Source organism: Abramis brama (assembly GCF_963993115.1).
Source record: "Abramis brama genome assembly, chromosome: 10".
Lineage (NCBI taxonomy): Eukaryota > Metazoa > Chordata > Actinopteri > Cypriniformes > Leuciscidae > Abramis > Abramis brama.
This window is the reverse complement of record NC_139972.1, coordinates 32,911,884-32,933,077: the sequence shown is the minus strand read 5'-3', so window position 1 is coordinate 32,933,077 and position 21,194 is coordinate 32,911,884. Positions and strand designations below refer to the sequence as shown.

The 21,194-nt window shown below is 39.6% G+C and overlaps 1 protein-coding gene across 4 annotated transcripts in view; it reads left to right on the top strand.

Moving 5' to 3' along the window:
* The window catches only part of ece2b (endothelin converting enzyme 2b), a 70,390-nt gene that overhangs the window by 42,498 nt on the left and 6,698 nt on the right, over positions 1–21,194 (top strand). For all 4 annotated transcript variants that reach the window (XM_084126096.1, XM_084126098.1, XM_084126097.1 and 1 more), the window contains 9 exons: positions 7,790–7,914; positions 11,346–11,492; positions 11,624–11,686; positions 11,788–11,976; positions 15,423–15,565; positions 15,855–15,969; positions 18,789–18,899; positions 19,079–19,177; positions 19,332–19,409. In XM_084126096.1, the coding sequence (XP_083982222.1) occupies positions 7,790–7,914; positions 11,346–11,492; positions 11,624–11,686; positions 11,788–11,976; positions 15,423–15,565; positions 15,855–15,969; positions 18,789–18,899; positions 19,079–19,177; positions 19,332–19,409 (1,070 nt within the window). The remainder of the gene's footprint in view (positions 1–7,789; positions 7,915–11,345; positions 11,493–11,623; positions 11,687–11,787; positions 11,977–15,422; positions 15,566–15,854; positions 15,970–18,788; positions 18,900–19,078; positions 19,178–19,331; positions 19,410–21,194) is intronic.

Below are 21,194 nucleotides of genomic sequence, written 5' to 3'. Positions count from 1 at the left end.
TTCAAAAGCCCAAATTCTGGTGGTTGGATGTTTGTCCGTGAACGTTCCTCTTCATGACCAATCAGTTCCTGCTACGTTCTTCATTGTGAACAAAGAGACACCACTCATGGGGAGGGACCTGCTCTGTAGTCTGTACTGCATGTGAGGATTGAAAACAATCAAGTCATACCTCCTAATGCCCTTCCTGTGCCTGCTTCTCCTGTGCCAGTCTTTCAGTACACTGTTGCTGAGTCAACTGAGTTGGATGTGCTAAAAACTTTATACACTGCGTAAAGCTGGATGAAACGTCACAACTGTGTTTGTATTGCTTGCAAGCAGCTGGGGTGATAGAACACATTGACCATGTTATACAGAAAAAGTCAGGTAAAATTGGGATGTGTGTTGATCTCAGGGGTCCAAATAAAGCAGTGACTGTGGACTCTTTTCCATTGCCACACATGGATGAACTACTCTCTGCTATAAAAGGTTCTACTGTTTTCTCTACCATCAACCTGACTAACGCTTAATACCAAGTGCCCCTGAGGACAGTTGTGGCCTCACAGCCTTTATTACTCACAACAGACTGGATTGGCTTCAGCACCTGCAGCATTTCAGAAAATGAGGTGCTGAAAATTACCTGGACATTATCATCCACGGATGTGACATGTCTATGCATGACAAAGCACTTCAAGCGGTCTTACAACGACTAGAAGCTGCTGGCCAGGGCCGGCCCTGATCATTTTGCTGCCCTAGGCAAGATTTTACCTGGTGCCCCATGCAGCCTATTTTACCCCATCATTGTGTTCATGATTATTTAGCCTATATATATATACACACACACACACACATAATGCTAATTTATAATGTGTCATGTAAATTCGGCCATCCGTCACAATCAGGTAACTTTCACCGTGTCTAGACCTGGCGTGAGCTGCCAGGCCTGTTGATGCTTGAGTGTGTTAATTACCCTGAAACAAAAGCAATGCTGTCTACATTGGATGCGGCGAGGGGCGACGCTACACAACAAATTACCAACAACTGATCGCGCACGCTCTATTTCTGACACTCTTCAAGCACTCGCTGGGCGGAGGAAGATTGATGCGCCGGACCGGAGTCGGGGGACTTAGTTAAGTTTTTGTGGAGTTTTTTTTTTTTTTTTTTTGTGCACTTTATTTGGTAGCATTTCGAATTAATGGTTTTAAAATAGTATTATCATTTTTTTTTAAATAAATAAAATTCACTCGTTCGCTCATTTTGGCGCCCCTATGGATGAATGGCGCCCCTAGCATTTGCCTATTCCGCCTATGCCGCGGGCCGACCCTGCTGCTGGCTTGCAGCTCAATAAAGACAAGTGTTGTTTCCGCCATACCAGCCTGCTGTTCTTAGGTCATAATCTTTTAACGGAGGGTCTCCTTCCTGATGAATCACATGTACAGGCAATTCAAATTGCTCCTGCTGATTATCTGTCATGTTTGCCCTCCTGCAGATAATGCGATTGCTCCAGCTCTGAGGACTTTGTTGCTTTTCTGCTGCTAGTAATTCTCTTTCTGTTGTTGATGCTGCATATGCTTCTTGTCCTGTTCTAACCAAACTTTGTACAAAGATTTCTCATTGTTGACCTCCTTCACCCAAGGGTCTGGATAGTGAGTTGTTGCCGTACTATAATCTGCATCTGGAAATGTCTGTTAAGTGCAACTTCATCTTTTGAGGCTCATGGCTGATTGCACCTGCTGCTCTTCAATCTGTGCTGGTCTCAATAGTGCACAAAGGACATCAGGGAGAGGTAAGAACCAAACAACGCTTTTGCGACCTCTATTGGTGGTCAGGGACGGATGTTCAGGTTCATGATGCTGTCCGTTCCAGCCATGTGTGTCAGCTCAATGACAAAACTGTTAAGCCACATCCTGCTCCTCTCCAGCCGTTGCCGCTGCCATGGCAGAAAGTGGCTGTGGATATAGTCGGGCAATTTGACACTGCTGCATCCGACTACAGGTTTGCTATAACATTAATGGATTATTACAGCAAATGGCCTGAGGTCTCTTTTACTCACACTGTCACTATGGATTGTGGGGTTTCGTTTCTGTCATCAGTCTTCAGCCGCCATAGAAATCCATTGAGTATAGTTACAGTTAACAGTGTTTACCTCTGCTGCTTTCACTGTTTTTCTGGAAGGAAGGAATATTCGTCACCATCGTTCCTCTCTACTACCCGGCAGCTAATGGTGCTGTAGAGAGGTTCAACCGTGTGCTCAAACACTCCAAATGGCCATCCAGCAACATCAACCATGGAAACCTGTGGTAACTGACTTGTAGGTGCACCGTAGCACTCCACATGCTGCAACTGTTACTTTACCCTTTTATCTACTTTATGGCAGGCAAATGCGCACAGGCTGTATATTTTAACATCTGCTCCTGTGCACCCGGCAAACTGACACGACTGTTCGTCAAAGGGTAACGTGGCTGCAACACAAAATGAAAAAGTAGACTGATACACAAAAAGCACAGAAAGTTTTCCAATCTTCTCACAGTTGCCAAAAGACTGTTGGTGGGTACATTGGTTCTTAGTGATGGAAAGACATGGAATGCTTCAGATATCACTGCATTTCCATGCACACCAACATCTCTGGCTAAGAACACGGCTCACTACAAAGACACTCATGCCACTAGACCTAAACGTGATTTTTGGAAGCCTAGTTGGTTAAAGGACTATCTAACTTAACTCTGATGTAATATTCTGTTCTTTAAAAAAGGGGGAAATGTATTGTTTATAACTGAATTGTTGTTGACTACTATTTTGAAAAGTGTACAGTATTGTGACATAATGTGTGAGAACTGAAGAATAAATAAGATGGATTAAGTTTGCTACTCTTGTCTCTTGTGCTTCATTGATTTATAATTCCTGTCAGATACCACAGTCTTCTCTTTCAGTCTTTGGCATAAAATGCAAGGCATACGGCACCATACACGGACATTCTTTTCAGATTTGCTGGTCCTCAAAACTATTTTCTAGGAATTTCTTATTGCTGTTGCTGTAGCAGCCAACAATAGCACAGCTTAACACTGCACTCATTTTTATTTGTAGTAATCTTCAAAAAATTTCTGTTTAATTAATTTATTCTTTCTTTTTACCCCGTTTTAACAATGGGTTCCTATAGAGATGAGAACAGGACAGCATACAAACGGAAGTATAATGACTGCGCACATAATTTACTCAGGAAAAAAGTGGATACATATGGAGCTGGCTATGTGATGCAAACATCAAGATGTATTAGTTTACAAATTGTCACCACCACGTCATCACCATGTCATGGATTGTCTGCACCTGTGCTCGTTTGTCCCTAATTAGTTTACCTTCTACACCTGTCTAGTTAGTTTCCTTCTGTGTATTTATACTCCCTGTTCTGTTCAGTCCTTTGTCGGTTCTCGTATGTGTTAGCGTGGTTGTGTCTGTTCTGCCGGTATCTGTTTAAATAAATATTATTGTTATCTTCATCATCGTCTTGTGCCTTCAACAACTGCACAAAAATAAGTATTTATTAATTGATAATCTGACCCTGTAATCGTAATTTGTGTGAAATGATAAACTGACCCTGTAATTGTAATTTGTGTGAAAAATATCAAATCAAATCAAGTATATTTGTATAGCGCTTTTCACAATACAGATTGTATCAAAGCAGCTTCACAGTATTAAATTAAAATAAAATAATACAACAAGGTTTGTTTCTAGTGGAATTTATTGATTGATAGAATAAAATTAAATATCCCCAAAATATCCCCAACTGAGCAAGCCAAAGGCAACAGTGGCAAGGAACCGAAAAAACTCCATCAAGTGGCCTAATGGTGTCCTAAAACTCCATCAGGTGACCTAATGGAGAAAAAAAAAAAACCTTGGGAGAACCCAGGCTCAGTCGGGGCCAGTTCTCCTCTGGCATTTATGAACTAGAGGCCGGATTGTAGTTTGAACTGTAAGATTAACAATATTATATGAATGCCTGGCCGAAAAGATGCGTCTTTAATCTAGTTTTAAACTGGGAGAGCGAGTCCGAGCAACGAACAGTATCAGGAAGACTATTCCAGAGTTTCGGAGCCAAATGTGAAAATGCTCTAAATATAGTTATAAAATAATGAAAGTTGTTGGTGCCAATAATGTTCATTTCAGCTGGAAACGTCTCAGGTTACGCATGTAGAATAGCATGAATCTAAACACGATAATGAACTTGACATTGGCAGGTGGCAGGAGGTAGTAGTAGCCAGGGAGGCTCCCAGAGAGCCTAACAACCCGGTATACTACCCTACCATCTAGCCAAGCTCTAGGAACGGAGGACTAAGTAAGACGATTCTCTAAATCGAGAGGAGACCTAGCTTCGTTCCACGTTCAGGACAGCTTACAAGGAGAATCACAGAGAGCCAACAAATTGCAATTGCTATCCCAGCGGAGCTCAAGAGAGCAGAGGCCTCAATGAATGTTACTTTATCTGGCGAGAGGAGGCCTGACAACACTCACAGTAGCAAAGGAGTCTCACAGAGAGCCTAACCACTTAGCCAACTTAGTCCAGCTCTAGGAGTGGAGGTCTCAGTATGATGACTCTCTAAATCGAGAGGAAACCTAACAACGCCCCACACATGTGATATCTTGCAAGGAGGCTCCCAGAGAACCTACTACCCGCAATCGCTATCCTAGCGGAACTTAAGGGAGTGGAGACCTTGAACATATGACTCTCTCTAACGAGAGGAGGCCTGACAATGCTCGCAGTAGCCAAGGAGGCTGACAGAGAGCCTAACAACTCAGCAGACTCAAGGGAGCAGAAGCCTCAAACAAATAACTCTACAGCGAGAGGACGCCTGTCAACGCTCACGATAGTCAAGGAAGTTCACAGAGAGCCTAGCTACTTAGCAAAACATAGCCGAGCTCTAGGAGAGGAGGCCTCAGCATAATGACTCTCTAAATTGAGAGGTAGCCTAACGACGCCCCACGCTCAGGACATCTTGCAAGGAAGCTTACAGAGAGCCTGCAACTCGCAATTACTATCCTAGCGGAGCTCTTACAGAGCGAAAGCGCAGTAGCCAGGGAGGCTCACAGAGAGCCTAACAACTTGGCAAACAGCTAGGCGAGCTCTAGGAGCGGAGGCCTCAACACGACTACTCTCTAAATTGAGAGGATTCCTAACTACACCCCACGCTCAGGACGCCTTACAGTGAGGCTCACAAAGAACCTATAACACTTAATGCTGTCATAGTGGAGCTCTGGGAAGTGGAAGCGGAAGCCTTATAGGATAACTCTCTCTAGCGAGAGGAGGCCTAGCAACGCTCGCCTAAAGCTTAACCTATGACTGAGCTCATTGGACAAAATAACAGTATGTCCTATGTCTGTCAAGGAGACTACACAACAGTGCTAGCAGCCCGACACAATAATAAGAGCTAAAAGGAGCAGAGGCCTCTAACAGAATGACTCTAAGTGAGAGGAAGCCTAACAACACTCTGGTTAAACAGTGACCAAGGAGGCTCGGAGAGAGCCTAGCAACTTAGACCCAAGGAGGGGGGAAGGAGGCAGATGCTATTTCACCTCTGGGTCCTTGAAACGCTGATTGCATTTATTCTCGATCACTTCCCTCAGATCTTTCCTTCTCCCTTTGGCTTCACACCTCCTCAGTGCTCTACCCCCCGAAGGAAGGGTAGAGCACCCTTCCTCTCTAAACTTCACCTAACACCGTCTCGCCAGATGTGCCGATGTGCTCAGATGGCAAAACAGGTGCATCGAGGAGAAAGAAATCTGTGGTTGCGGCACAGCTCCTCTACAGCCTCAGGGGGAGCCCCTGGCCCTGGTCTAGGTCCTTCAGCAGGTCGGCCTGGTAGACACGCAACAGTTTAGTAGGCAGAGTCGGAGCCTTCAATGCGGATGCCTCGCCCACCGAGAGATAGCTAGCCCGCGTCTCTTTAATCGGAGGCATCGCCGCATACCCATACAACTGCATCCTCTCAACATCAGCTTAATTCACCTGAGTGTGGAAGTGTTCATCAAGGAAGCGCTCATCGAGGTGGCTACGAGGGAGCTTGCACACGTTTCCATGGCAGATCTAATCTCGGCGTGGAATGGGACATAACTTCCAGTAACTTGTCATATGCAGGGCAGGCGGGCTGAGAGCGCTCGGAAGCATCATCGATCTCATCAGCCTTGTCCTGCTCGTCATGGCTTGAAGCCAGGAGCGTGCTCGCTGCCGGATCGGATGGCGTGAGGCAGCACATCATCATCATCCGCCAGCTCACTCTTGTCAGCCACAGATGAATGCTAAATATTCATACCTTTCTCGAATTCATCCGCAAGCTCCATCTGCGAGCCCCACAACCTCAGTTTCCTACTCGTCTCAGTTGCAGTAGCTCCTGAACTGCGAAGCACAGATGGCTGTCCTGATTCCCTCAAGATAAAGGAAAGACGAGAGCGAAGTTTCTTCATAGAAAGGCGCTCACAATGCACGCAAACAGCCCCCGCCCATGCAATGATGCACATTTCGTGTGTGTCATTGTGTGTCACGCTGACATGGATGCACACACTGCCTGAAAGACTTTGCGTCAGTTGCCATAATCGCCTTGTTTAGACACACGTTCAAACAAACAGGTATCCTGAAGACAAGAAGGAGGATGACATATTTCACAGGTGCCTTTTTATCTCACGGTCGCACTGGTGATGACATCATAGGCTTTCGTCTGCAAATGTCAAGTCGTGTTTAGCTTCATGCTTCAGACACCGGTAATGCCGGAGGCATTCCACCCATAGCGACCCCTAGAGGACGAAGCGTGAGTTCCCTTTCTAAAGGAAACTGCAGTAAATTGAATGTATAGGTACGTTTTTGGAGTTTTGCCAAACACTGCCAATCACCTGTCCTGGATTTATCCTCTTTATTTTGCCATTTCTCATGTGAATAAAGTTAGCATGACAGTGGCAGTGCTTTTCCCCTCTGCATGTCTTCCCGCTGGCAGCTGCGGCACACAGTGTTTTGACTGCGACTGATGACAGAGGTTATTGAGGATGAAAACCACCCTGGTTGTTTGGCTCGCCAATGCCATCTGAATTTCGTCACGTTTTGTCGTGCGAGGGCAGCTGTCATGGATGTGTCATCCAGTTCTGACTCAGTTTACCTCAACTGCATTGCTTCTGCTTACTTACCATCATTACATGCAACATGACGGGAGCCAATCAGAGGGCACCGTCTTGTCAGCTTGTCAGGCAGCTGGAGAAACTCAGATGGCTGTTTCATGACCCTGTGCAGTGACCCGCGCACAACTTGTTCTCCCTGCTGTCATGTTTGTTTACCCTAGTGATGGTGCGCTCCAAGCTTCCCCCTTATCTATGTGACGTTCCTGTCTCTTGTCCTTCATGTCCTTTTATTTCTGTGGGATAATTTTGCCTTAGCATCAAGCTCTAAAATTTTAGAAGCTATATTATAAATATAGCTATATATGAATTTTAGAATATTAGAAGCTCTAGAATATTTCCCCTAAAAATGAAAATGGTCATGTTTTAGTCACACTTTTAGTCACCCAATGTTGTTCCAAACACAAAAGGAGTAATTTTGAAGAATAATTTGATGAAAGCATAATAAAATAAAAATAAAACCTATAACTATACCTTGGCCTATACCTCTTATTTTGTTTTAAGTTAAAGAGCAGCTTGAAAATTTATTTTGTATTATATGGAAGAAAGAAATTTGGATAATGTTCGGAATAACATGAGGGTGAGTAAATGATGACAGTTTTCATCTTTTGGTGATACAATTTTTTTTAACTCAAATGCAATTTCTTATGTGTTCCTGTAGAAAATGGCACCTTTAATTCAAGCAGTGAGGCAGAGAGAAAGACGCAGTCCTACTATCTTTCCTGTCTCAATGAACAACGAATAGAAGAGCTCGGAGCCCAACCACTCATCGACTTGATTGCAAAGGTAAGTGTTTCTGTGGCGCCCACTCTGGTGTGGAGGGTAAACAGTGCAAACAGGAATTGGGAACCTGTTCCATTTCAAGAAGGTTTCTTTAAAGTAAAGCTAATGCAAATGTTTATATGCAATATTGAATTGTTTACTATACAAAATCATGCTAACATGATCCTTTACATGGTAACATTATCCTTAACATGAAACTGTAAAACCAACTGATAAAAAAAGAGGAGAACTTTATTTGTCCTTGCAGAGATGCAGAAATGCAATTTGCATATTTACTACAGCAAAACACGGGTGAGGAGGCACAAAGGTATCCTTGTGAAGAAAAGGAAAATTAATTTTAAAATCAATGAAAATTGGATTTTTTTTGTGTTTAGAAAAATGCTTATAACAACTTTAAAAGTTGGTGTCAGCTATTTATTTGTAGTAATTTTTATGTATATTAATTAGGGACACAAAATACCAATTTTGTAGAATGACCTTTGATTTACTTTGATGCCTGATTTAATTTTTGGATTAATTTTCTGTGTGTTATCCTTTATTTGATCTGAGCAAGATAACTTGTCTCAAAATGGCTACGATACTATCAATTCCTCTTGGTTTAAAACCAGCGAGCCTTGAAATTATGTAGACATCCTTCAGTGAAAGATGTTTTCATTCACTTCTATCTCTCTGAATCAGCCAATTTGAAGAAGAAAGCTCTGAAACTAACTCTCAGCACAGACCTGAAAGATTAATCCGTGTAACATACACAAAGCAGTGATGTCAAACAGCACTTCATCTACTTAATTTACACCCCTCCCCACACACCTGCCTTCTGGAAGGTTTAAAAGAGATACGGCTGGGAAAAATTTGCACTGGCAAATGAGCTGCCTTTTGAACACACTTTTACAAATGCTACCCTTCTCTTATGTCCTTCTCTCAATCTGTCGCTCTTTTTTGTCATCCTGTGTCTTTGGGATCACAGTGATAGAGCATATAGTGTTGAAGAGAGCCGAGAATAGTTTTATTCTCAGAGGTGAGAAATTTAATTGGCTTTGATATTAGGTGTCAGCCCGAATCATGCACTTCAAGTTTTTGTCTTATTTCACTCTTCCAGAGAAGAATACCTTTGATCTTAACATTTTAAAATCAACATGAAATGGCATTTGCATCTTATTTTGCTTCTGTAATGTGACATATTTCAACTAGAAAATGAATGTGAGTTGGAACTTGGGCTTTCCACATCATAATGAAAAAAGAGATCTGAATGTAAATTTGCAGTCAATTGTAGAGAGAATTCAGCAGTCCTAGTTGTTACTTATGAAATCCATTGTTTATTGCATTCATTTCTCAGCTAATAAAATATGGATCATAATGCAATCGCCCATGTTGCGCACTTTGTGCCAGTCGCCGACACCGTCTCAAAGGGCGATAACCGAGCCTGCCGCGATGCCAGAGCCAATGCCTGAGCCATATATCACCCTGGAGCCCGAGCCGAACATGTCTGACCAGGTGCGTGAGCTGGCAACATTGTCCGTCACCTAGGGAATACTGGTGGAATATGAGGGGATGGTGTGGAGCCCTGTCCCGTCAGCAAAGGTGGATGTGGTGAATTCTGAGCCCCTGATTGATTTGGAGGAGATCACAATTGTTAGCACTGTTTTGCCATCTTGAATCGATCCTGTTTTGTCAATCAGAACTGAGTTATTGATGTCTTTGATGTCTCCTCCCTGCTTCCCGCTCCCACCTCCTCTGCCTGTTCCTGAGATGTCTGTCTGTTCCGCTTCGGCCAAGGAGGCCGTTCTTAGACTGTGTCCAGTATAGGCAAGAAAGACTGGTTATTAAACTCCTGTCTACACTGCCCAGTCATTCTGCTCTGTCTTCACTGCCTCTCATCAGTCCTTTGTCTCCACCTATGCTGTCTGCTCAGTGCATCATGGTCTTGCCTTGGACTGATAGTTTGTCAGTTTAACCCTGGACTGTCAACCCGTTTGCTCCACCTAGAACCTCCAAACCTGTCACTCCACCTCGGCTCGTCGACCTGTCTGCTCCACAATGGCTCCTCGCCCCCTTTGGCTCCACCTGGGACCATCGTCCCTACAGCTCCACTGGGCTTCCTCGTCCTTCCGCCTCAGCCTTGGTCAGTCGTCGCTCTACCATTGCCATGGATATACGGGCCTTCGTCATCCCTCCACCCCTTTAGCTCCATCGGGCTCCACCTTCCCTCCGCCTCACCTCAGTCCTCGGGCACACCAGCTCCGCCTCAGTATGACGGCACCCTGGCTTTGCCTTGGCCGTTTGCCCCCACAGCTCTGCCTTGGTTTTCAGGACCTTCTGTGTCGCCCTCAGCCTCATCTCAGTCAGTTGTCCCCCTGGTTCTGCCTGCCAAGCCTCCACCATGGCTCATCTCTCCCTCATCTCCGCTGTGGGCTTACGTCTTAGGATTCCTGCTGGGGGTTCCGCCCTGGCTCCTCTTACTGCTAACTCCACCTTGTCTTCTGCTGCCTTCGTCTCATCCCTGCTCTCTTCATGTTGTCTGCTCCACCCTGGCTCCAGTGGTCATCCCTTATGCCTGGACTGGCAACCCGAAAGTTGTGGGTTTGATTCTCAATACCGGCAGGAAATGACTGAGGTGCCCTTTAGCAAGGCACCTAGCCCCCAATCGCTCCCTTGGCGCCACAGCAAAAATGTCTGCCCACTGCTCCAGGTGTGTGTCCATGGTTTGCACTGTGTGTTCACTACTCCTAATGTGTGTGCACTAACTTGAATGGGTTAAATGCAGTGGACAAATTCCAAGTATGGGTTACCATACTTGACCTTCACATGTCACTCTCACTTTCACTGCTCAGCGTCCCCCACCTAAGCCCCCTCCAGCACTCCTCTGTTGGACTATTTGTAATTTTTATAGTTAATAGTTAATGAGGCAAGGCTGCACCTTCTTGATTGGGGGATATATTACGCCCTGTGTTTTGTTCAGTTAATTTGTCTGTTCTCCTCTGATTTACAGGTTGTTTTGTTCCAGTTGATATAGTCTAATTACTCTGAGTATTTTGTTTCTTTGAGTTTTGTTTAATAAATCTACTGCCGCATTTGGATCCTGACATTTCTTGTTGTTATTGAAACCGTTGCTGACATTAACATTAAAATATGTGAATTGTAATGCAATTTTGGAATTGTTGCGTTTTCTTCACATTCTTTACATTTCTCAATATGAAACATTAATGAAATATGTTAGATAATAAATAGATAAAACAGATAATTTCTTGTCCCCACATTTAACATTTCTGAGAATTTTTTTCTTGGTTAAATGCATACAGTTAGCGAACACATTTATCCAAAAAAAAGATGATGAATATAGTAAAAGATAGTAAATAGGGTCACTTTTGATTTCTACAGTAGGACCACCTCAGTCTTTTTGCTAGAAGGATGTTTTTCCTGTGTTTGTGTGTGTGTAGATAGGAGGCTGGAACATCACAGAGTCCTGGGATAAAGATAATTTTCTGGACGTTTTAAAGATAGTTTCTGGACCTTACAGAGCTCAGCCCTTCTTCACTGTTGGTGTCAGCGTGGACCCTAAAAACTCTAACAGTAATGTCATTCAGGTACATTGACTCAGTTATCAGGTTTTAATGAACATCTACCGTTTGAAAGTTTTTGTTCCATGTTTGTTTTATTGTATTTGCTATATTTATCACACCTGTGATGTTTGCTCACCTGTGTAAACTTTCTCCAGGCTGACCAATCAGGACTCTTCCTCCCATCCCGAGATTATTACCTCAATAAAACAAACGAGAAGGTATCATGAAGAACTTAAAGTATCAATATTTAAAGACATTTTGTAATATTTAAAGTAGCTTTTAGTCCATGTCTAATAGCCTGCCACTGATCTGGGTTTAGGTGTTGAAGGCTTATCTGGATTACATGATAGAGTTGGGATTGTTGTTGGGAGGAGACAAGAATTCCACTCGGGGTCAGATGCAGCAAATTCTGGACTTCGAGACAGCGCTGGCTAACATCACGGTTCCTCAGGACGAACGGCGAGACGAGGAAAAGATTTACCACAAGATAACGATAGCTGAACTCCAGGTGCGTGTGCAGGTTCACGAGTGTTTAGTTAGACAAAAGTTATGAGGGTTGGTGTAGTATTGCGGTAAACAGATGAAAGTGTGTTGAGCAAGCTATGAAATTCTGAGCTGAAAATTTGGGATCATTAGTTGATCATTAGTATCATTAATGAGTGTGTTTCAGACATTGCTTATTAAAAGTGTTTGTTTGAGATACAAGAAGAGAGAGTTCATGAATAATGCACAACGCATGGAGTCAGGTTTGCCATTGTGTGTCTGTGTAAATTTGTAGATCTATCTATCTATCTATCTATCTATCTATCTATCTATCTATCTATCTATCTATCTATCTATCTATCCATCCATCCATCCATCCATCCATCCATCCATCCATCCATCCATCCATCCATCCATCCATCCATCCATCCATCCATCCATCCATCCATCCATCCATCCATCCATCCATCCATCTCTGTCTATCTCTGGCTCATATATCTGCCTCAACAGAACACCATATCTTTTATCCTTCTGTGCATAAATATTCATTCCTTTTTGTGTCTTCTGGCTTTTTTCCTCCCCATCATTTAATTATTAAGATTTTTTTCTTTGAGCACCTGCACTGAAACTTTTGTTTTATGAAGGCTCCTGTGATTTCCGTGGAAACAGTTGCTGAGCAACTGTACAGTGAAGTAGTGCGGTGGAGGGGTGAGCATGACGGTTGATTGCTTACTGATTACATTATGTCTGCTGTCAGTATAAAGGGAATAAGTCCACTCTTTTCAAAAAGGTTTTTGTTACAAATACATTTTTGATGATTATTATTATTGTTGTTGTTAATATTATTTAATGCTTATGGTTATTATACTAACCCTAACCCTAACCCATTCTAAAATAATAATTGTATATAGTTGTTTCACAATTGATGTCTAGTTGGTTATATACATGTGTAGTACTTGTTTGTATATCCGTTTATAGAATATTTTCCTTCTTACGCAATTTGTAAGAAAACCATCTCAAGCAAGAGTGTGCAAAATTACCAGCAGTTTTTCAGCCTTAAAGCTGAAGACAAATACATTATATATTCATGTCACTATTCTCTTGAATGTGATGAGCAAACGTCTCTGGCAGCCGTGGAGCTCAGATGTGTGGTGACATCTGGGAGGATTCTTATGTTTGACTTAACATGCTGGGCTCTTTTTTTAAGGAAAGAAAGCAATATAACATAAAATGTGTAATATTTAGGTTTTGCATATTGTGAAGGTGACACAAATTTATAAAAGTGCTATTTACTCGCTCTTGCATAAAAAAACAAAAAACAGATTCTATTTCTTAAACTGCAACAAAATGCACTGGAACTGTAATAAATAGAGTAATCAATAGAACAGAGAACAGGTTTGAAACTCAAATTAGAAACTAACAATGACAGGGAACACAGGCAAACAGGAACAGAACAAGATCAAACTAAAACACAATGAAATTAACAGAACTTGACAGTTATGTCTGAGTTTGAGTTTAGTTTGAGTTGTTTACTGGTTCTTTGTTGGTTTTGCTTCGTTTCCTGTTCCGTTTCCATTGTTGGGATTTGTTTCCATGGTTATTCATTGTTTAATTAATGCACCACACCTGTTTCTCGTTTCTCTCATTGGTTCGAGTTAGTATATATTGAGCCTGTTTTCATTTAATCTTTGTTCCGTCTATGTTGCATTATTGTTGGTTGTTCTGTTCATGTTTCTGAAGTCCGAGCATCCTGAGAACATAATGGATTTTTCATAAATGGAATTTATCCATCATTTACTGATTAACGGGTGCTTTACTAGGAACTAGATGGTATTAAGATGTATCTGCGATCAGTTCCAATCAGATCAGAAGGTTCTAAGCAGTTTGTGGAAATCATAAAGAACAGAATGAATCATTTATAAAGTGAAATTAAATACTTATGTTAATTTAACTGCATGAACCATGTATAATTAATCTTATATTTTAACATTTTAAGTGTGACAGCCCTTGTTTTAACAGAAAAAAAATACATACTTTTTTAAAGGCATTTCTGAATTTAATTGTATTTTACCTCATTAGACAAAGCTTGCAACTGTCACTTCTTATTTTGTTTGTCTTTATGCAGAGCAACCTCATGGGTTCGCTTGGTTTTGAGTTTATTAAAAAAACAACACAGCTTCTCAAACCATACGAGACGGAAAATAGTCCATTTTAGTCACCTCATTTGTTTTCATCTGCCAGAAATCCACACTAGAGATGAAGGCTATGTGGAGAATGAGGGTAGATGGGGGCTTTCAGCTGTGTGTTTACGATGGAGGTCTTTGTTATATTACACCCAAGGGCAGAGCGGCTAGAATTGCATCTAGGTTTCAGGAATGCAAACATGCAGGTCATTGACTCTAGCCTGCTGATTATTTGAGGATTTTGTGTGAGAGCGAATCCGAACACGCATTCTGTGTCCTTTTCATGGCTGAAAGAGAAATCATTAAGGGAAAACATTGAGACGAGCAAAGCTTTCACAGCCAAGGTTATGGAAAAATGGAAATTGGTCATAATTAAATGTAACTCTCCATGTTTTAGTGGCCTACAAAAGGTTTAATTAAAGTGCATCACCACTTAATGATGGCTATGTTATGTTGAGATATGAACAGCTGAATAATATTCAGTAACCCCTATTACTGAAGCTTTAACTGTAGAGTAAAATATTTGTGAGTGACAAAACAAAGTCAGATTGTGTGATATAATATTACCTAGTGAGATATAAAGATGCTATTGTCAGATATAAAGTGACAATTACAGGAAAAAAAAAGTTGTCATTGCAAGATATTGACACATTGCAAAATATTAAATCAGATGTGAGATATAAAGTGACAATCATGAGAAATTCGCAATTGCAAGATATAAAGTCACATTGTGTGATAAAATTACAATTGTAAGATTGTTAAAGTGACACTGCAAGATATAAACTCAGTCTGTGAGAAATAGTCACATTGTGAATTATATAGCCACATTTACAAAAAAAACCCAATTGTTAGATATGAAGTGACAATTACGTGAAATACAATTGCTATAGAAAGATAAAGACAGTCACATTGTGAGATTTAAAGTCCAAGTTATGAGATTTAAATTCACATTGTGAGTTACAAAGCTGCATTTTCAATAAAGAGTCACATTGCGAAATTTAATGTCACAATTGTGACATATAAAGTCACAGTTATGAGAAATAAAGTCACAATCGCAACATATAAACTCACATTAATATATAAAGTCATATTGTGAGATATAAAGTAATATTGTGACATTTAAATTTGTTATTTAATTTGTTATACAATTATTATAGTTTTTTTAATTCTCAAGGGAGACAAGTTCCATAATTGGGCTGCATTTCATAACTGAAAACTTTTGCTGTCGTGTATGAATGAATGAGGAAATAATTCACTGATGACATTATGACATTTGTTTCGGTCATAGGTGTTGGCTCCGGCAGTTGAATGGTTGGATTATCTGAACTCGGTCCTTTCCCCGCTAGAGTTAAACGACACAGAGCCGGTGGTGGTCTATGCCAAGGAATACATGCAACAAGTTTCGGAGCTCATCAACAAGACCGACCGCAGGTATGGCTTTCTCTACGGTTTCAACTATAGAGTTCAGGAAGAGGACGTCCCCTCTGAGAGCGTCTGTTTAGATTGTGTATCAGAACATTCAGTACTAATAACAGTCTCTCTCTCTCGCTCTCTCTCTCACTCTTCTGCCTCTCCGTCTAAGAATATTAATGCATTTATTCCTTCTTAGGTCTTCTGTAACACTCTCTCTCTCTCTCTACCTGTATAAATAAATTAATACACATGCAGGAATGGTCCTTTTTTTAGATATTATGATGCACTCTTTCTCTTTCTTCTCCAGTCTTCTGAATAATTACATGATCTGGAATCTGGTGCAGAAAGGAGCGTCCAGTCTCGACCAGAGGTTTGACAACGCTCAGGATAAGCTCCTGGAGAGCCTCTATGGCACTAAGAAGGTGTGTGTAGTTGGGGTGTGTATGGATGAATTAAAGAAATAGTTCACGCAAAAGTGTTAATTTGGTTGTCAGTTATTTACTCGCCTTCATGTTGTTCCAATCCCAAATGACATGTTTCATGGAATACAAAAATGTGCTTTCTTCTCCATGTAGTGGAAGTGAATGGGGACTGGGATTGTCAAGCATGGGAAATGACAAAAAAAAAAAAAAAAATCCTCACAATACCAAAAAAATTGTCTATATGCCTTACAATATTACAGATCTTATGAAGTCATATGATAAGCTTTATGTGAAGAACAGATGACTCTTTTGACAACAAATTTGAGTCATTATTGAAAATATTTGAATTTGCCCATATTCAAACTTGATGAGTCAAACATTCAGTGTGTTCTTCATGCTTAGCAATCATATGGATTCAGAAGACTTGAAATATGCTACCTAGTGTCATATGGACTACTTTTATAATACATTTATTGTATTTTTAGAGCTCAACAGCCCCACTCCCCATTCACTTACATTGTATGGATTAAAAAAACGGTAACACTTTGCAATAAGGTTTCATTAGTTAACATTAGTAAACAAATGTAGTTAACATGAACAAAGAATGAGCAATAATTTTGCATTTATTAATCTAGGATAATGTCAGTTTTAACATTTACTAATACATTATTATAATCAAAAGTTGTATTTGTTAAAGGCACACTATGCAAGATTTGTACCTTAATGTAACAGCTTCGAAATCATTTCGATGGTAAACGAACTCGTAGTTGGGCGAATCATCCCGATAGCAAAGCGGGGAAAACCAGCAATGCAAGTTTGAGAGGTGGCGCCCCGACAAATCTCGCGAGATTCACGACTTGCTTTACGGCACGACGTCAAATACATCAACAACATATGAAGCAGCCTCTGTGGAAGACACTAGCACGCATTTCAGACGTGAATCATGGCAGAGTCGACGAAGAAAGCGAAGAAAATGCGGTCGGAAGAGTGCAGAGACGGCTCTGCGTGAGTAGTATTTACGACAGTAACGTTAAATACAAGTACTCGTCGCTGTTTGAGAAAAACGGAAACTGCATAGTGTGCCTTTAACATTAGTTAATGCACTTTGAAATAACATGAACAAACAATGAACAAGTGTATTTTTATTAACTAACATTAACGAAGATTAATAAATATTGTAACAAATGCATTGCTCACTGTTAGTTCATTAACAAATGAAACCTTATTGTAAAGTGTTTCCAAAAACAGTACTCATTATGGAAATAATATTAAGTGTGAACTGAATGTAATGTTTTATAACATGTAATTGCATGTTATTTAAATTAGGACTTTATTTGTACATCTTTATTTATAATTTTGTCATTTTTTCTATTGCTTTTGAAATATGCTTCAAAAAAACAGCTAAATTGTATGCGTTTTGGCCATTCATTTACACGACAACGCCCAAAACGGTTTTCGAATTGCAAGGTTTTGAAAACAACCTTTCCCGTCTCCATGTAAACAACAAAAACGTGAATTTGTGAAAATGGTGGCATTTTACGTGTTCAGTCTATAGGCGTGGGGTTTCTCTTTACAAAAGTGGCATCGCCAACCACTGGCCTGGCAGCAGAATACAGCATTTGGTCACACTTTATTTTAAGGTGTTCATGTTACAGTGTAATTATATATTTGAGTACTGAGTAATAATAATTAACCACATGTATTTACTAGGGCTGTGAAACGATTAATCGCGATTAATCGCATCCAAAATAAAAGTTTGTGTTCACATAATATATGTGTGTGTACTGTGCATAATTATTTTGTATATATAAATACACACACATGCATGTATATATTTAAGATATTTTTTTTTATTTATACATAAAATATTTATATTTATATATAATACAAATTATATATACAGTATATTTAAGCAAATATTTCTTAAATATATACATGCATGTGTGTGTATTTATATATACAAAATAATTATGCACAGTACACACACATATATTATGTGAACACAAACTTTTATTTTGGATGCGATTAATCACGATTAATCATTTCACAGCCCTAGTATTTACTATAGGGTTAGGTTTAGGATTAGGGTGTTGTTTGGGGTTAGTTGCATGTAATTATGCACAATTTATAGTAATTCCTACAGTAACTACATGTAATGTGTAACAAGGACACTGTAAAGTAAAGTGTTACCCAGCGTTTTTAGTCATATATGTGAACGATGATCGCTTTGACAATGTTGTCATCTGTTTTTAGTACATTGTGGTCATGTAAACATACTCTAAGTTCTTGTACGGTATTGTCGTGTCTACACTCTGTTTCGTTGCCTTCTTTGTAGCTGTGGATTACCTAATAAATACTTTCATCTAAGTATTATCATCATCTGGACTAAAACGTGACAATTATTAGAAATTGCACTTTTAAAAAATGTAAGTGTGATAAGAAACATTGTCATGAAAGTGTGCTCTCTTTTTCATTGCTATTATATTATCTGTAACTACTACAGTTATTAAAATATTAAGATTTGAAGTACACCACAAGTGCACATTTAATACAATTAAGCACATTTCTATTTCATAATGAGAAAAAAAATCTGAATTTCATAACTATGTGAACTGTTCCTTTAAAGAGAGAATAATTTTCCTGAGATTTGTGTTTGCGATCAGTATGATTGAAGAAAGATTATATAGTGATGTGTTGTTGTTTAGTTGGAGCATGTTTTATATTGACACAATGACATCGAAAATCTGGTCCCCATTTTGTGATTTTATGACTGCTTGTTTCATGTGTGTAATTTGTCAATATGTCTGTTTTTTGTTCAGTCCTGTACCCCACGCTGGCAGACGTGTATTGGGAACACAGATGACACTCTTGGTTTTGCATTGGGTGCTCTTTTCGTCAAAGCCACCTTCGACAAACAGAGCAAAGAAATAGTGAGTTGCTCAAAGCCATTTGTCATTGTAAGACTAAAACCTACTGTATACATATTTGACAATGCAAGTTTATGTCCTCATGTTTAATTTAGAATCTCATTGGTGATGCATGTTTGCCATCATGTGGCAGCAATGTGAATTATACAGTTCACAACCTCATCTTTTCTGTCAAAACGCAGGCGGAGGGAATGATCAATGAAATCCGCTCAGCTTTCAAAAACGCGCTAGATGATCTGAACTGGATGGATGAACAAACCCGACAAGCTGCCAAGGACAAGGTGAGAGAGAATGAGAATGACAGAGACAGCAGCATGACTGGATAACTGAAACTTGTGGATTTGTTTGGGATTCAGGACGGCAAAAACAGCTTAACTGTAAACACTTTGCATTGCTTGTCAAGAAATCAGGATAAAGTGTGTTTTCTGGCTCTAGGCGGATGCCATCTACGACATGATCGGATTTCCAGACTTCATTCTGGACTCCAAAGAGCTTGATGATGTGTATGATGGGGTGAGTCAACAAATAGCTTTCGTTTACATTTTTAGAATACTAAAACTTTATTTCCAGGTTTAAATGATTTTCAGTGCATCTCAGATTTAGCACTGTGTCGTGCTTCAATGTAAAAATATAGCGGTTCATATTGATTGAATGATCCTTAAATTATTTAAATATTAAAAATAATTTGTATTTTACATTAAATTAGTAATTGTGGATAAATAATAAGTTTAATTTAATTTTAATCTATTTGCACTACCATTCAAAAGCTTGAAGTATGTTTTTTTAAATGATACTTAATTCAGCAAGGATGCATTAAATTGATCAAAAATGTCAGTAAAACATTTACATTCTGAAAAAAAAAAGATATTTCAAACAAATTCTATTCTTTGAATATCGGAGAATCTTTAAAAAATGTGTTTTCAGCATTCCGAAATGTTTCTTGAGCATCAAATCATCATATTAGAATGATTTCTGAAGGATCATGTGACACTGAGTAATGATGCTGAAAATTCAGCTTTACCATCACAAGAATAAATTACATTTTAAAATATATTAAAATAGAACACAGGTACTTTAAATTGTATAACTTTTTTCACAATATTACTGTTGTTATTGTGTTTTCTGATAAATGCAGACAGTTTTTTAGTCTAGGGGGACCCATACACAAAAGAAATATATTTGAAATATATTTTCAGTATATATTTTGGAATATATGCAAATATTTGAAATTGGCCCAAAAAATATATTTCACACTTAACATCATATATTTTTGTTATATTTCAGAATATATTTCAATATATTTGGAATATATGCCACATATATTTTGACACTTTTGGGGACCCATACAGAACAAAATACATTGAAATATATTCTGAAATATAACAAAAATATATGATGTTAAGTGTGAAATATATTTATTGGGCCAATTTCAAATATTTGCATATATTCCAAAATATATACTGAAAATATATTTCAAATATATTTCTTTTGTGTATGGGGAGGGGCACCCAACTTTTTTATTCATGAAAACAGCAATATTTTAAAGTGGCTTGTTTGGTGCATATTTTTCCATGTAGCTCCATGTAGCTCTCTCAGTCTCGGCCCCCCATCGCTATCAGATGGGTCTGACCCAACAAAAAATCCAGTTTGGTGCTGTTTGACAGTGCGCGTAGGCATACGCGCTCAGAAAAAGTGCATCATGTCACAACAGAACACCAATGAAATGTTTACCCGGCAAAGCTTTAAAGCACGAGCAAATAATTAACTTTTGTGATTGCGAATAAGTGCAGTGTCCTGTGAGTGTAACTCTACCGCTGGCTGCATTAACATGTGATATGAATGTACGTCGAGTTTTACAGTATTGGGACTGAGGCACCAGAACTGCGGCTGATAGAATGTGCGCTGTAGCGCGATACTAACATATTTTAGTTTCCATGCTTATTGTGTTTCCACAACAATGTTAGTGAGTAAATATACTGAAATGGCACCATAACAGTGTGATGTGTAAGATGTAGGGCTGTAACGATATGCGATATGAAACCGAAATCGCGACACTCAGATCCACGAACCTGTGTCGCGGTGTGAGAAGGCAGAATCGCGACACATCCCTTCCAACTCCTTCCCGTTATCCTTCGTCCAGATCCAATGCTACCACATCTTTAAATTACTATTAGTATTATTTGAAGTTAACATTATACCACAAAACTAGTTGAGGATAAATTCTTTAAAATTTGGCAATTCCAGTGTAATGGACGTGACATTTGCAGTCAAAATTTGAAATATAAATTCTCAGAAAAT